The following is a 17,552-nucleotide window of genomic DNA, read 5'->3' as shown; positions in this document are numbered from 1 at the left end:
TCATTATATCCTGTCTGCTAAGATGAGGGTTCAACAAAGTGGCTTCAGAAACCCCATTCAGATGCTGGTTTGCCTGAAACTGATCACAGTTAACGTTAACTACAGTTTAAAGAGTTTCCTCTTAAGCTATCTGACTTGGAGGACCAGCTGGAGTTTTCCACAGTTGCACTAGGTACCAGGACCTAATTTGTGTCTATTGACTACAACCGATATCTTTCTTTCCTGGAAATTTGTTGTTGACCAGCAGCCAGTAACTCATGGATCAGGACCCTTCCATAAAACACCACTTTGAGTAGCACTGGTTTAAAAGATTATACTGACAGGGCCATGGTTAACCAAAAGCAGAGGTGAATATTTCTCCTTCCCACTGCATAAAGGGATTGAACACAACACAAGTCCTGGGGCCTATTCACACTACATTTTAAATTGGTTTGCAAACCGGTTTAAATTGAGGTCATTCACATTTATGCTGGATTTTCCTGACCCGAATTCAGGGGTCATTCACATTTGCACTGGGTTTTCCTGACCCAAATTGGGGGGGGGTGCAAATCCCCCTTAACCCGTGGTGTTTGTTTGTTTGTTTTGAGATGGGGATTTCAGAGGTTCTTTTCAAAAGAACCAAGTTTTTTGCAGATACCGCTAATGAGAACTTACAAGTCAATCCCATTCGGAGTTCTCCTCTTTTCTCCTCCCCCCCTCGCTACCACTGCTTTTTCTTTTCCTATCTCCTCTTCATCTTGCCCTCGCTGCAGCGTCTGTTGTCCCTCTGTCGTCCACACCTGCCCTGGATTTGCCTTTTTCCTCTTGCCTCCTTCTTCCTCTTCCTCCTCCTCATGTCGCCTGCACCTGCCATGGATCTGGCTTCTTCCTCTTGCCCTCTTCCTTCTCTTCCCCTTCCTCATCTGTCTCCTGCACCTGGCCTGGGTCTTCCTTCCTCCTCCTGCTCCTCATGTCACCTGCACCTGCCATGGATCTGGCTTCCTCCTCTTGCCCTCTTCCTCCTCTTCCTCTTCCTCATCTATCTCCTGCACCTGCCCTGGGTCTTCCTTCCTCCTCCTCATCTGTCGCCCACACCTGCCCTGGGTCTTCTTTCCTCTTCCTCCTCTTCATTTGCCCCCATCACTGACTGCCAGGATGGAATCTCTCCATGGCATTTTACCACATTCCCCGAGTGTGAATGGGAATTGGGATAAAATGTCATGGAGTTTCAATCATGGAAAATCAATGGAAATAATTTGGTTTGCACACCGGGTTGAGTGTGAATGGGCTCCTGGTGGAGGCTAGGTTTTTCATGCCTCACAAAAGTAGAGGATGGGCAACATCCAGCTAGTGCTATATCACATGTCTTGTCATCCATCAGCATACACTATTCCGATGGTAACTGCAGTTAAAATCTGAGGAGATACAAGTTGCCCACTTGTGCACTAAACCATGGTTGGAATGATTCCCAAACAGAGTTCATGTACACTAATTAAAATGTGATATTGTGAAGTCAAAGAACTCAGCCAGAAGACGCCACTGCTTCTGTGACATAACTATGCTAATATAGCCTTTTTGCATCCTGTCTTCACTGGATTTTGAAGAGGGAAGAAAGTAATGCTTGAAGTCTCTCACTCTCTCTCTCTCTCTCTAGATATATATACCTGGAGATTAAGCAGATGATGAGGATGATGATTATAGCACATATCCTGGCAGAAAAGGTAAATGTATCTTTGCATCAATTAGATGAACACAAACCTAACATTGGAAAGAGCAATATTCAGAAACATTTCAACCTCTCATAGGACACTGTACAGCACCTTGTGTGTGGCTTATGACCTCTCTTTTTGGAGAGGGCATGGAGGGATGTCAAACTCCAGGAGAGGCCCCTGTTCTCATTATTTACTGGTGAAGATACAGCTGCCCTGGGCTCCCAGTGAAGGAAAAGGGAGGTGAAATGTATCAGTGAGCACACACTCATTTCTTCCCCACTGTGTGTATGAATGTGTATGTTTATGTGTATATATTTCATTCTCCTGACTTTCCCCCACTCTACTCCCAATTTGTAGAGATGCTTGACAGCTTAAAAATAACAGTTCATGCATTTGATAAAGCTCTTGTCTAGAAAGCTTAGGTCATGATCATTTTTTTTCCAAGGAGGCTCACAATTTGCTAGCTTTGCAACAGAGTAGCATAGCTGTTTGTGTGCCTTCAGTCTGGACATTGACATATGGCAACCCCATGAACTTCATAAAGTTTTCTTAGGCAATAATTACTTGGAGGTGGTCTGCCATTGCCTTCTAAAGCAAAAACTATAGGACAAGATATTCCTTGGCAGTCTCCCATTCAAGAACGAGACCTGACCCTTCTTAGGTTTCTGCTCTGGGCTACTCACCCACTAACCAGCAGACATATGCAGAACAGTGACTTGCACAAAAACACCAGGTGGACAGTTCCATCTTAGTAAGACTACAGACTGCACCTGTAGTGGCATTTCAACTATGAAGGTTCCTGGTACATCCACTGTAAGTTATGATGGTATCATTGCAAATGGCAGTAGGACCTGAAAGAAGACTACTGTGGGTTGCAAATAGCATCAGATCAGAACTCCTTCCATTTATTTCCCTGGTCCTTTGCCCTATGTAAGTTACTAGAAAGAAAATTGGGCAGGAATGGGAAGGGAACCACCATCAGCAGCAACAATGGTGTGTCCATAACATCCAAAACCATCTTCATCTGGCTTTCAGGTGCGTTGCTGCTCTCAAGGGTATAGACCAGTGACTCCCGAAGTGAGTGGTACATCCCCCCCAGGGGGTGATGAGCAAAAAAGGGTGTAGCAGGAAGTCTTCAGTCAAAGTATTAGTGTGCAAGAAAGACAAGAGGAACCTTAAGGGCCATGATGAGGGTGGGTGTCCCTGAAAACCACTGCACAGTCTTGCTGATCACTTGTGTGGATGGTGTCTCCCACTCTTCACCTCCCCACATGGGCTCACTCTCTTACCTGCATCTGTTGCTTGTACTGGCAGCTGGGAAATTCTCACAAGCTGTGGATACACAGCATTGCTTCTGTGGCTATGAGTGGCACTATTTTGGGACAGACTGACTGGAGCAAAGAGTTACAGCACATAGTGACGAGGCAGAAATAGTGGCAAAAAGGAACTTTCAAATTTAGGACCCTTCATAAGCTTTGTGAACTTTGCCAGGACTTGCCTAGCAGGTTGCTGCTCCTGCTTTCTTTCATCAGACGGGCCAAGAGAAGAGGTAGCAGAACAATGTTCTTTATGGGTGGGTGAACACTTGAAGCAGTGTGAGGAAGACATGTTTCTGGGGAAGGAGTATCTGGGATCAGTTCTTGGAAAGAGTCCTTTGCCTTGGAATAACTCCTGTAATTAAAATCTCTCCCTTTCTCCATCCATGCCAGTCTCCAGTCCAGAGCATGTGGCCTCTGTAAATCTACATATGCACCATATTGAAATATATACAGTGGTGCCCCGGGATACGAAATGATCGCGTTACGAAATTTCCGGGATACGAAAAAGTTAGATTGGAAAAAACTGTTCCGGGTTACGATATTTTTTTCGGGTTACGAAATTTATTTCGGCGCGAAATTCAAACGCAAAGCGCGGCTAGCGGCTTTCCAGCGCTAACGGAAAGCCTTTTCGGGTTGCGAAATTATCGGGTTACGAACGGAACGGCGGAATGAATTAATTTCGTAACCCGAGGTAGCACTGTATAAGTTTGGGAAGATTGTATTCAGTATTTGTATTTTGTAATCTGTATAGAATGTAATATATATATTGGAAACAATATGTAATATTATAATACACATATTGGTTATGAATGTAAATAACTATGTCAAAATCAAATAAAAATATTTAAAAAAATCTACATATGCACCAGCTGCACCCCTCTCCTCCCCGGCCAAAGGATTGAAAGTCCTTTCTCAATGGGAAGAAGTTTCTCCCTTTGCACCTGGTTACCTTGGGAGCAACAACCGAGCAGCTGGCTGAGCAGCAACTGTCTTGGCCACACTGGCTTTGTCACAGGGCCACCACAGGGACAGCTTGCTGCTCAGTTGCTGCTCCCAAGACAACCGAGTGGCAAAGGGAGCAGTGATCAAGATTGGTTGTTTTGAATTTGCAGTAGAACAGTAGACCTAATATCAAGAGATGGGGGGCACTAGGGTTGTTACCAGAGGAAAGGGGGCAGCAGTCCAAAAAAGTTTGGGGACCACTAGTGTAGACAGTCCATCAGATCACTACCTCTCAACTCACCCAAAACTGCTCTGTTATGTGCTTGCGAATGTAATCTAAATCCCACTGAACAAAATAAAGTTTTAAATTGGGTAAACACATATAAAATTTTCATTATTAATGTTTAATTTTGCACCATCACTCTGTGGTATATGATTGCTTAAATATACACCAAGGCAGAAGGAGTGAACAACATATTTAGACATGTCAGACTTCAAAGCAAAAAAAGTTCACAAAATGCAGATTTGTTGATAAAAGAGAATTAAGGAGAACAAATTTAAGTAAGAAAAATACAGTAATTGCAATATACCTTTATTGAGATACACCTCTAAAACCAGTCCTTTTACCTGAAGGCTCCACTGTTTATAGTTTTATCAGTTTACTGGTGACTTTTTATGATTTGCCTCCCACTGCAAGCCTAAAAGGAGGTTGAGAAGAAATTGATAAAATATATCAATATGGAGTCACTCAGTTTGAAGGATCCAACTGTGGACCTCTGCTGGAAGAATCCATTTTGGTTGGCTAATAAAGCTGTCACTATTTTTGTGGATTTTGGGTTTCAGAAGAATCAGGTGGATGATTCCCCTCCTTACTACAGTCAGCCCTCTGCATTTCCAGATTCAACCATCCATAGCTTGAAAATATTCCCCTTCCTCCCCAAAACCAAACCTTGATTTTGCCATTTTATGTAATGAACATTATTTTACTCTTCCACTGTATATAATGAGACCTGAGCATCCATGGATTTTAGAATCCATGGAAGGTCCTGGAATCAAATTTCAGCAGATACCAAGGGCCCACTGTACAACTCTGGAAGCCTGAGAAATCCTCCAAAGCCAGTTTATGGGCACCACATGGAGCTGCTGTGGAAAAGAATAGAGGAAGAAAGCATCACCCAAGCTACACTGAATATAGCCCATTAGTTTGAAATGAATGCTAGTCCTCCTTAAGAATAGGCTTATTTATATGAATGGGCTTTCATTCATTTCAATGGGCCTGTTCTAAGTAAGTTCAACCCTTGGTTTAATCTAAGGGACTGCAGAAGAAAATGACCTGGTACATATGTTATTTTTTATTTTGCAGGATATAGGCAGGGATGTAAGTGCTCACCATGCCAACAATTGCTGTAGTCACCACAAAAAGACATGTGACATCTTAAACAACATGCATTTTAATTTGCATAAGCTTTTTGGGGACATTGACTGATGGAAGTGAATTGTGTCTCCAGAAGCTTATGCCATAATAATGTTATGTGTTTACTGTGTTAATTTTTAAAGTGCCACATTTTATGGCCCATAAGACTGTTGTTTATGTCACAACAGACTAATACAGCTATCCTCATTGCTGTTGGCAGAAGCTGTATTTGTCGCACACTATTGTGCAAAACAGAGATTGCTATTCTTAGGCCTCAGACAAGTGGCAGGCAGGTTTCTGAGGAAAAGAAATGAAGGTAGCATATCTAAACCGAAGTTTTAGGCATGCTGACCTGAAGGCATTAGAAACATCATTCTTTAACTCCATGGAATCCAGAAAGCTCAATGCTAAATTTCTGTTTCTATAGAGAACAGCCACTTATTGATCTGAAGCCACACTAATATCTAGCTGCAAACTTTGTTCCTTTTAATGGGAGAAAGAAATGCTAAGTACTGAACAACCCCTGCAATCTCAGAAATGGGAATGAGGAACAGTGGTTAGTTTTCTTATTCCTCTGTATCCCAATTGAGAAATGCCCTCCCCTTGGAGGATTTATTTATGTGCCAAGTAAAAACATGGCCATTTATTAAAATTTTTGAGCCTCACTGATTTATCTTAAAATACTAATGCACAAGGTTTTTAAATTGTTTTAATCTTTTAAACCTGTTTTTAACTTGTTAATTGTATTTAAAATGTTTTTATTCAATTATTTTGATTTTTAAAAATTGTTTCAATTTTGTTTGCATTTGTTTTACTTGTATGCCACCCTGAGATCTTTTGATATAGGGCAGGAAAATATTTTAATAAATAAAAAATAAATACAGTTATTCATCATTTATCCTCAATAAATTCATGTAAGGTAGGCTAAGAATGGATCACCCAAGAACAAGGAATCATGTTGCCCACCAGATATTCCCATTATTGCTCACTACTGGCTATGCCAGCAAATGCTGAATGGGCATTGCAATCTTATATGTGGAGAGGTGCATGTATTAACTGAGCTACACTGTTGAGTGAAGATTTTAACAAATCTGATATATTATTCAGAGACTTTGGGATGAGGCGGGGTCTTGGTTGTGAATTAGAAAACCTATAAAGCACTCATGAAACTGAAAGTTTCTACTTTTGTTCTAAAACCAAACACTGCTTGGAGGTAGCCTCTCTAATGCTACTGTGTGAGACATTCCCACAAAAAAATTATAGCTGCACAGTACTTTCTTAAATAAAGTGCTACACATCGTAGATCAAAAAGCTCAGAAACAAGTTTCAAATTCTATGGAGTTAAAAAATTACATATACCATTCTCTGAACAAACATTTAAATGGAGGACTATACAGGTATTCCATGCAACTTTAGTAACTACTTTCAAAATTACTGAAAATTGTACAACTAACTTGATTTGTGCAATGACTTTTTCAATTTGGAAACATTCATAGATCATCATGGTGTACAGTTAGGTGTGACTACATTGTTTAATTACACAACCTTTTCAAAATACAGATGGTTTGTTTTCCCCCCATAAAATTAAGTTGCATTTTCTTCTCCTGCTTAAGGGTGAATTCACATAAAATCTACCTGAAGTTAAAATATCTTCTATAGGCCACAATATATGCCACTGCATATCTGACCTATTTCCATGTGGGGCTTTTTTTCAGTAAAAATCATCCTTAATGTTTCACTCACTTTTCACAAAGAATCCAAATGTTATCACACTGTAGCATATCAGTGTTCCTCTGTGCTTCTACAAAACTTAATTGTGCCTCTTTTTTAACAATAAAATGCACTCACAGTGCCAGCTTATCTAGTGTAGACATTTAAAACACTATTGAGGATTTTAAGCATATTGTGCTTTCATTCAAGTTCCTCCTTGGGAGTTTTATTTATTCCTGTTCAGCACATCTGTCAAAAGAGATGATGAATTACCTCTTAATTAATTATTAGATGGAATACTTTAATAATGGCGTTCCTTGCATTCGCTTTTTTTGTGCTGAAGTAGACTTATTTATAGAAAATACAAGGAAACCAGTCGTTTTCCTTCCCCAGAGTAGGAGAAACTGGCTAGTTAACATCATTAACATTGTAGGGACCACTAATGAACAGTAGTTAACTAGTGAGTAAACATTAGAGAAGGCCCTTGGAAATAGGGAAGAGCATTACAGAACAGTACAATGTGGAACCTCTGTTTTATTTCTGCATCCAGTTAATTTTAGAAAAGATGTACAGTACTTTAGTAAAGCTAAAAAGAACTAATTGGGAAGCAATCTATGGCAGGATGTAATTCTCAAATATTGCTTAAAACTAATTGCCCCACAAAATTTCAAGAGTAAAATCACAAGTTGGTAAACATAGAGCTTTTAAATTTCAAAATGATGGCTTACTAACTTAAAAACATCTGCTGGACTTGGTTACAAAATGCTCTGTCAGCAGGGAGTTTTGAAAAGGAAGACATCTCAGCCACTTTTGCTCCTCCTGTCATTGGCTGGATTAGTTCCCTACATGAAAATCAAGGGCTGCACGTCATTTAGGTCTGCTCACAGAGCAAGGGCTTTCTAATTCTCCCTGAGGAGCAAGGATCTTCCTCTGGATCCATTTCATATCCTGTTCTGAAGATCTACAGGACATATACGTGGATGAACAGAGGGTGTTTCTCAGTCCATCATGAATACACTTGAAGAAGCAATGCTGGACTCAAGGTTCAGCTACAACTGCCAAGACAAGTCAATTGTTGCATTCAGTCCTTGTCTGCTGAGACACACCAGGGACGAAGAAGCTGGTTCAGATGATGAGAGTGACTCAAGCTCTGCTGATCTTTTTCCTCAGCAACATTAGTAGCATTGTGGGTTGAGTTGGAGGTTGGTGCAGGTAGTAGTGACAGCAACAAAGGACAGTGGCAGTACCTTGCCACCAAACGCTTGAGTTTTGATTCCTCATAGTGTGGTATGCTGGTCTTGAGGCATATCTCCCAATTTCTTCTGAAAATCAAAGAAAGAAGGTACGATTGGATCAAGGCAACAGAGAGCAAGAAGTTCAGCAGCATATTCTCCTGCAAAATACATCTGGTTCTTTTGGGTATCCCCAAAGGAAAAGCAAAACATGAAGAAAAAAGAGACAGAACAAATATATATATGTATGAATTTTCTCTAGTCATAGATGGCTAATCCAGATTACTTCTCTAGAGTTATAAAGAAAAGTCGATAGAACGAATTCAGCCTCAAATATGAAAGGCCACCTTCCAAATTAGAAACCAAGAACAGTGTTTTCAGGTAAGAGAAGCAGAAAAGAGAAGGAAAGACAGACACTAGTCAACAAGCATTCTTGTTTCGCTTGGTGTCTAAGGTAATGACAGCATGAGTTCCAGAAATCATCCTTCAACATTACTATTGCCCATGTCATTCCTAAAAATGTACTCACTGACTTCATCAAATTTGCAAAACCCAAGAAGCTAAATTGAAGGCTCAGAAGGTGTCATTCTTCCTTTGGATACTATCAAGACTATGTGTACATCACCAGGAATGACTTTTAGGCCAGATTCACATCCAGGTTGCATATCAATATATGAGTTACATGCTGAATATAGGCTTTGCATTGAACTGGAGTAATACATTCTTCTAAATCAATAGGAACATTTTGTTCAGCTATCTCTACTAATTTAGTTGGAGTAGAAACACTAATACAGTGTGCCCGCGTCATACACATATGCTGAAAGCAGCGCTGGAAGATGTGGCATTGCACATAGGAAGCAGTAATGGCACCTGCACCCGTGGTGTGCAAGCGCCGCCACGAGCATAAGCCCCATTACTTCTAATGGAGCTCAAGCATACACAGAATATCTTTACGCGGAAGAGGGTCTGGAATGGATGCCCCATGTAAAAGAAGGGACCACTGTAGTACCACAGGGCCAATACATCTGTGTGTGTGTGTGTGACAAAAAAATTAAAATTAAAAAAAGGTCAGTAGAGAATACAGCTGAAATAATGCATAAATTTTAACTAAATTTTGAGTCCAAAACTCTTCCCTGGCTTCCACCAGTTGACTTCTATACATAAATCAACTCTTGTGATCAGTCAGTTCTTCATCAAACTCTCGCTAGAGAATCTATCATCTCTGGAGAACCAATAGGGAAGGAAGCTCTTATTTTTCCAAGTCTATTTGTCTCCACTAGGCACCATGTATAGTGGTTTGAGCATTGAATTACAACTCCAAAATTCAGATTCTGATTCCCCGTTTGGCCATAAAAACCCACTGGGTGACCTTGAGTCAAACACACTCTCAGCCCCAGTAAAGGACTTGAAGGCCTACAACAACAAAGATGCCTAATCTACCTGATTTCAGGTAACATGAAAGGTTTGTGAAGTGTTCTTTAATTTTCTGGGGGGTTTATTAGTAAAGAAGAGGTAGGTTGGAATTTTCTGCCTCATATAATCAAAATAACTTAACCAAATAGGAAGAGAAGGTTGCTGCTCCATCTCAGGCAGAAAGTGTGTGTGAGAAAGTGCAGGAGTGTGTGTGCTTGTATTCACCCCCCCCCCAGGAAGAAGTGAAAAGAAAAAAAAGAGAACGTATAAAGAATAGAGGGAAGAATAAATCACCAAGGAAAAATACAGAAGTATAGCCCAAGCTTGAGTGCAGTTGGGATTACCCAAGGAAGGTTGCAGCTTTTAGGTATTTGGCTTTTCATAGAATCATAGAATCGTAGAGTTGGAAGAGACCGCAAGGGCCATCCAGTCCAACCTCCCCCTTCTCCCAAAAATAAGATATGCAAAACAATATACAAAGTCTATTATTATAGAAACCAGCGGAAGTGAAACAAAACAGAAACAATTCCCATCTGCCTTGTAAGTCAGGAGGACCTAATGAGCAGTCGAAGGCTTTCATGGCAGGCATCCATAGTTTTTGTGGGTTTTTTGGGCTACGTGGCCATGTTCTAGAAGAGTTTCTTCCTGACGTTTCACCAGCATCTTTGGTTGGCATGCTGGTGAAACGTCAAGAAGAAACTCTTCTAGAACATGACTACATAGCCCGAAGAACCCACAAAAACGACCTAATGAGCCTTCCATTCCTTTGTCGCACGTTAAGGTTGCTACTGATGAAATCTGGCTCTGGTGCTTGGATCACAAAACAATCTCATTAAACAGCCAACTAGAAGAACCTCATGCATTAGCAGCCAGTATGGAGAACCTTTGGTCCTTCAAAAGCTGTTGCTTTATCTCCTCTCAGTCCCCACCAGCATGGCAAAATGTCTGAGATGGTGAGAGTTGGAGTTCTATCAACTTTTGGAAGGCCACAGCCTTTTCACCTTGTTTAAAAGGTGAACAAATGCACACTTCAACCTTCCATCCTGGAAGCCTCGGTCATAGTGGGATTTCTCAGTTCTTCCTTGGCAAAGATTTCAAATACATTTTGCTTGGACGGGAGGTGGTTGGCAGTTTTAAAAATGTCATTTTTACTAAATGTCTACATCCCAACCTTTGTGCAATATTTATGAAAGGAACAACATTTAACGATTGTAGCTTCTTTAAAACAGGTGCACCTCAATGTAAGCCCATTACTCAAATAATTCTTCTTGTGTCCAATGTATGTACAAGACTGGATACATAAGAGTGAATAGTTGTAGTATTTTAGCAAGGTTTGATTCCCCTCTTGGCCATGAAACCCATTGTTTGACCTTGGGCAAATCACATTCTCTCAGCCCCATGGAATGGCAATGGTGAGCCTCCTCTAAACAAATCTTGTCAAGGAAACCCCATGATAAGTTCGTCTTAAGGTTGCCATAAATTGGAGATGATTTGAAGGCACACAACAACAACAACAACAACAACAACAACAACAACAACAACGCTTTGGTAGCTGGTAGCATACGACCTATAGTCCACTGATCAAGGATGAAGTCCTTGATGGCACCTTGAAGAGTGAACAAAAAACACACTGAACTAAAAAGGGAGCTCTGCCAAGGCAAGTGTCATGAGAATGTGCATAAGAATGTTATCAAAGAGGCAGAAACGTGGGGCTCAAGGTTAATTTTCAAAGCCTTGACATTATCTAGCACAGTGCATTCAAATGCACAGGCACAGATATTATCCCATAAGATTTTGCATGTTGACTTAACCATTTAATTACTAATGCTGACATCTAAATTATATTAAGAACAGAAGGTACACTTGACCCATATTTGTTTAAACTATCTTTGCTTTAAGATAGGGAGCTATGGTCACATTCAGATATAGCACTAAACTATTACTTTTACAGACATAACTCTCTGACCCACCTGCCTGGTTTAACAGTCTATGATTAGCACAGAATGACACAATAAGGAAGCCTTGATCTTGGGACTGATGAGATGCTGATGCCATTATAGTGATGGAGAAGGATGAATGCATCTCCACCTTTTTCTAAAATAAATAAACAAACTCAATCAACAGGGAAGTAGTACTGATTTGAAACAGAAGATGCAAGCTCTTGTTCTCCCCCACCCCACCCCCTGCCATGGTTGTTCAATTTCTGGATAATCTCACCCACCCACTCACCTACCCAGAGTATGAGCTATGGTAAGGAAAATGTACATAAGTCTATATTTCCAGTACGGACCACCACTATTTGGAGAGACAGCCATCTGAAAACCAGTACAGTGAAAGGGTTTAATTCTTTTACCTTTGATTCCAATCCAGATCACTTTATTCTCTCTCACTGGCTCTTAGAAACAAAATGTTAGTGAGATCAAAGTGCTTCCCCATGTCCCTACACTGGTATTGCTAACAAGGCCTGTATGGCATCTACAACAGGCCTGAAGGATTCTAAAAGAACTTTGAAAACAACAAAAATCATTCCATCCTGACAGTAACAGATCAGATGCAACAGTAGCTTATGAGTGTGTGTGTTGACATTCTGCAAACAGCAATTCTAGACGCAGTTAAGATAAAACATGAGTTTGTGAAGGAAACATGACCTTGCAAGATGTACAAAAAGGAAAAAGGAAAGGAAAAACAAAACAGTGTGGGCATCTAACAGCAATTTTGATACCAAGTTATTTATTTCAGCATGATCTTGAAGTGGATTAATATCCACTTTTTCAGATGCACTAACTAGATAGAGGTAGTTAGGCATAGCTACATAGTTGTAGATGTAGGGTATAGTGTTAACAGTTTAAAGAAAGATACGAAAATATCCAGAAAAAGGTATCCATGAAATCTCATGCTAAAATAAATCAGATTCAGAGGCTGCTATATTCTCCCCCGCATCCCCCACTTTTATGCTGAAACAGACTAGCACAGGTTTATTTCTGAACACTTGCAAGACGCACCAGTGTTCACAAATGGATTGTTCACCATCTAAAGTGAGCTTGCAAGGCAGGAAGAATATAAAATGTAAATGAAAATCAATAAATCTAGCACTGCTTGAGAGCTACTCCCCCCCCCCCCCCCCACACACACTTTTTCTTTATCTGTTCTTGCTCAATAGCTTCAGAATTCAGCAATTCCTTATTACATCTGAGTGACTGCCTCTGCCCAAAGGGACTGATTGCTTGAGAATAGTGAGTAATCCATGTGTGAACAACCATTCTGAAAACAAGAGCAAAAGAAAGGAAAGCTTGAGGAAAAATAGATAGCTAGATCATGCATACTCCAAAAGTGAGAGCAACAAAGTATTAATAGGAAGGTCTCCTTAAATTAAAAAAAAAAAGGGGAATTATGATTGCAAAGCAGAGTGTTTTTGTGAGTTGCACTAGTCACTTAAACTCCAGTGGTTGTTTCAAATGAGGGACTTAACATTCCCTTTGACTGTGGACAGATAGGTAATCAAACTCTACATTGGAAGCTGAATCCAGTAGGCATATGACTTTTTCCACACCCAGCACTTGCCCAAGAAGGGTACCAAACTTCTTTGCATTAGATATACATACCTGCATATCTAACAGCAGGGTCTTCCCACCTTAAGACAGAGCATTTCCTGCTCAGCAAATTGGGACAAAAAGACAACTGCAACCTAACTGGTTACCTTAAAGGTAACAGAATGTTTCCCAATCTCATTTTTGCTGCCTTTTCCCAGTCACATTATTCCAGGGTTGTGTGACTGTTTCCCTCCAGATGGTTTTTGATTTATAACACCCATCAGACCCACTTTAGCCAACACTGGTAGATTATGGAAGCTGAAGTCTCCAAAAAAATCTGGCAGGCCACAGTTGCTAAGTCCTACATTATATTAAGGCAGGAATATTACCTACTCCATGGATGATTTCAAAAATCAAAAGCCAACTGTCTGATCCCTACATTTCTGACTTTGTGTTGCCTGAAGGATCAATCACTACATTTATCTCTAGGTTTCTATGAAGCAGGGCTGGCAATTTGATGGAGATGAGCAAAAATATATCAGGGAAATACAGCATAACCCTCATTTCAAAGTGAAAACACGCCATTCTCTCCAGAGAAATCCTAAATTATCTCTCAGGAAAAATGTTTCAATACACATCATTTGTACACAATGCCACAATATTCTTTTCTGCCAAACCCCATTTTCCATACACTCTACTAGTAGTGTTGGTGAAAAAAAATATTTTTTCCAAGAGTAAAACTGCATCTTAGTGACTGCACAGTAAAAATAGCATCCCCTGCTAAAACTTGAATCTGCCATTGGTTTGGTTTTGTGCTAGTGCAGCCTCACAAAAACAAGTTAGGTAAGCAGGCTAAGATGGTTCTCCTACCTTTGTTTGAGGGTTATTGGACAGGGATGGGTAATGCTGGGTTTAAGGTACAAATTCCATAATTCATTATCTGACTGTTACTGCCTTGGAGTCTCTGCAACAATAGCCACATTTCACGATCAAGAAAAGAGTAGAACAAAATCAAAGAGATAGTGGGAGAATAATCTTGACTGGTGAAAAACACATGAAAGCAGAACTACAGGCAGAATGTGATCCATCCCCTTTCAATGGATCTCTGAAACATAATTTTCAATGGGATACACCTACCAAGACAGAAGGAAATCTGATGTAACTACCTGTACTATAGAACAGTACCGCCACAACACTGCATAAGAACTTTCAGCTTGCTTCTCTGAGAGACAATATTTTATTGGAAGCATGTTAACATTTTGGGAGTGAAAACTATTGGAAGCAAACTACGACTCCTAAAAAAAATTAAAAACCAGGCATGTATGTTTAATTTCAGCTGGTGGTTTTCTTCTACTATTGTACTCCCTTCTCACATCTGCTAATCTTTCTGCACTGAAATTTCATCACTTCTCTTCCAAAATGTGATCCCTGATAATCGAAGGCCACATGGTGAACATGATGTTAATGTCACAATCCATGGTGTTGTTAAAATCTGGTACTATGACCAGTATTACCTGAAGGTAAACAAAGCTAATTCAAAGAGACCAGGTTTTTGGGGCACCAATTTTACCCCTACTCAGGACCAGCTTCAGTAGATGCTGCAGAAGGGAAAGGAGAAACTGATCCCACTGCAGCCATTCCAGACCCTCCGGACATGCTCTTTTAGTTCCTCCTGCTGTTGCATCACTGGTCGCTTGTAGGAGGTGAGAGTCTAATTTTTTTAAAAAAAATAAATCAAGTATGGGTGCACATCTGCTCTCTAGAAGTGATGAGTGCTACTGAAAGTTAGTTATACAATATAATGAAAGTTCAACAGTCAAAATCAATTCTTGAAATAAAATACTATCCGATATTAGGCAACAAAATTAGCAAAAAAATTTAGGACAGGAAATTCATTTTTTGCTTTGGTTCAAATCAAAAAGCCAGCCCAATTCCCATGTTCAGCATTTAGCATATAGACATAAATGTTTACAGCTCAAAAGAATTAATGCAATTTATCCTAGAGGTAGGGAACCTATGGCACTTCAGATGTTATTGGACTACAGTGGTACCCCGGGTTACGAATTTAATTCGTTCCGCGGCGCCGTTCGTAACCCGAAAGATTTCGCAACCCGAAACCGCTAGCGCTGGAAAGCCGCGGCTTTTAAATTTCGTGCCAAAAAGCGCCGAAACACACCAAAAAAAATTTCGTAACCCGAAAAATCTTTCGTTACCCGGAACAGTTTTTTCCAAGCTAACTTTTTCGTACCCCGGAAATTTCGTAACGCGATCAATTCGTATCCCGGGGTACCACTGTACAAGGATAGATTATTTCATTATATGCCACTCTGCAGTCTTTTGATACAGTGAATAAACAGATAAATTCCTATTGCCCCAAACACTAGCAACCATGGATGGCCCATGGAATCATAACTCTTATTTTAGTCCAGTCCCTTTCCCAAACATAAGACCATCACATCGCCTGGATATCTCCTCATAGGCCACCTAACACAATCCACAGCACAGTTTGTAACAAGAAGGAAGCAGATGTGGTGATGTCTAAAGTTTAAACAATCTCACAAGTTCATAACTGTTTCTCTTTCCAATCTACCTTTGTAGTTCTTTTGATCAAGGATCACTGATCTGAGGTCCTTGAGATGGGCATTCCATCTCAGACATTAAGAATGGGAATACACAAAAACCAGTGGCAGAACATTTCAACCTCCCTGGGCATTCCATCTCAGACCTCAGAACAGCGGTCCTTGAACAAAAGAACTACAAAGGTAGATTGGAAAGAGAAAAGGCAGAATTGGAGTTCCTCCACAAACTACAGTCTCTCAACAATGGATTGAAAAACATAATGGCTTCCTGGCTCACTGTACACATTTCAACACTATCTGACCACAGCCTCAGGCAGAGGTCCTACAACCATCTATTCTCCCCACCTACAGGCTAGTTTCCAAAGTCAAACTGGTCTTGCCACTTCATTTCCATACACAAAGGCTAGTTCTCAATGCCTCTGTTCACTAACAACCATTGTTAAAACTGGACTTGCCACTTCATTCCCATACGCAAAGGATTTTGAATGTGAATTGACATTCTCACATACTAATGGCATATATATGTGTATGTCCCTGGTTTCCACTCCACCAAATGCATCCAAGGAAGTAGACTTAAGTCTATGAAAGCTCATGCTGCCAACTTCTTTCTTTCAATGAGCCTCAAAGGTGCTACATGATCTCTCTATGTACGAAAACATCCTGGTTGTGCTATATAAGGTCCTGGCTTGTGATCTTAATTTCTTTCTTTAATTAACCTTTACTGTCACTCCCAAATCTTTACAAGGCAATAGAGATAGCCAATTGCCAGTGTGCTCAATCCCTAGGTATACAAGGTATCACACAAAGATGTTGTCTCCCTATCTCTTAGTCTTCACAGCTGTTCTTGGGCACTAGAGGAGCAAGCTACAGTACATGCCATGCTGTGCTAACTCCTGAAGGAGTACTTAACAGCAGCACTCATCTGTTAATAAACTATACCTGGCACAGCTGAGACAAGATACATGCTTCCTCAGGCTGGCACTGTGATTCATCATGACAATAGCATCATGATTCAGAGGTGGGGACAGGTGACATAAGCTACCAACATAGAAATATATTGTTTACTCACAGTCTGCTCATTTTCCAGATTGGCTTGTTGTCTCCGGAGATCAGGTTTGATGAAAGCTGAGGCAAAGCAGGAAAAAAATAGAAAGCTGTTCTGTGCAGGCTGTAAGTGGCTGTTGTACAGCATCAGGAAACATATAGAACAATGCTTACCGTATTTTCCGGTGTATAAGATGACTGGGCGTATAAGACGACCCCCAACTTTTCCAGTTAAAATATAGAGTTTGGGATATACTTGCCGTATAAGACCACCCCTCTTCCAATGCACATCAAATAAAAATTTAAAAAACATCACTGCATTTACCCCAACTCGTTCTCTAATCTTGGCTTGCTTGCTTGCTTGCTTGTTTGCCTGCTTGCTTCTCTCTCTCTCTCTCTCTCTCTCACTCTCTCTCTCTATCTCTCTCTCTCTCTCTCTCTCTCTCTCATCTATCTATCTCCCTCCCTCCCTCCCTCTTTCTCTCTATATCTATCTATCTATCTATTTCTCTCTCTCTCCCCCCTCTCTCTCTCCCTCCCTCCCTCCCTCTCTCTCTCCCTCTCTCTATCTCATATATATATCTCATCTATCTATCTATCTACTTATCTCTATCTATATCTATTTCTCTCTCTCTCTCTATCTCTCTCTATCTCCCTCTCTCTATTTCTCTCTCTCTC

The 17,552-nt window shown here is 40.5% G+C and overlaps 1 protein-coding gene across 11 annotated transcripts in view; it reads right to left on the bottom strand.

Moving 5' to 3' along the window:
* Window positions 1-4,335: 4,335 nt before the first annotated feature.
* Window positions 4,336-17,552, bottom strand: part of FLVCR2 (FLVCR heme transporter 2) — a 69,252-nt gene continuing 56,035 nt past the window's right edge. For 2 of the 11 annotated variants that reach the window (XR_006102633.1, XM_042455959.1), the window contains 3 exons: window positions 16,900-16,955; window positions 14,122-14,215; window positions 8,265-8,398 (listed from right to left, as the gene is read on the bottom strand). Coding sequence is in view for 9 of the 11 variants with exons in the window: in XM_042455959.1 (XP_042311893.1) it covers window positions 14,135-14,215; window positions 16,900-16,955 (137 nt within the window). In the remaining 2 variants the exon portion in view is untranslated. The other 9 variants (XR_006102637.1, XM_042455958.1, XM_042455934.1 and 6 more) reach the window with 8 other exon arrangements.

Source organism: Sceloporus undulatus, chromosome 1, assembly GCF_019175285.1.
Source record: "Sceloporus undulatus isolate JIND9_A2432 ecotype Alabama chromosome 1, SceUnd_v1.1, whole genome shotgun sequence".
Classification (NCBI taxonomy): domain Eukaryota; kingdom Metazoa; phylum Chordata; class Lepidosauria; order Squamata; family Phrynosomatidae; genus Sceloporus; species Sceloporus undulatus.
The sequence above is the reverse complement of the archived record's forward strand: the minus strand, read 5'-3'. Positions and strand labels throughout refer to the sequence as shown.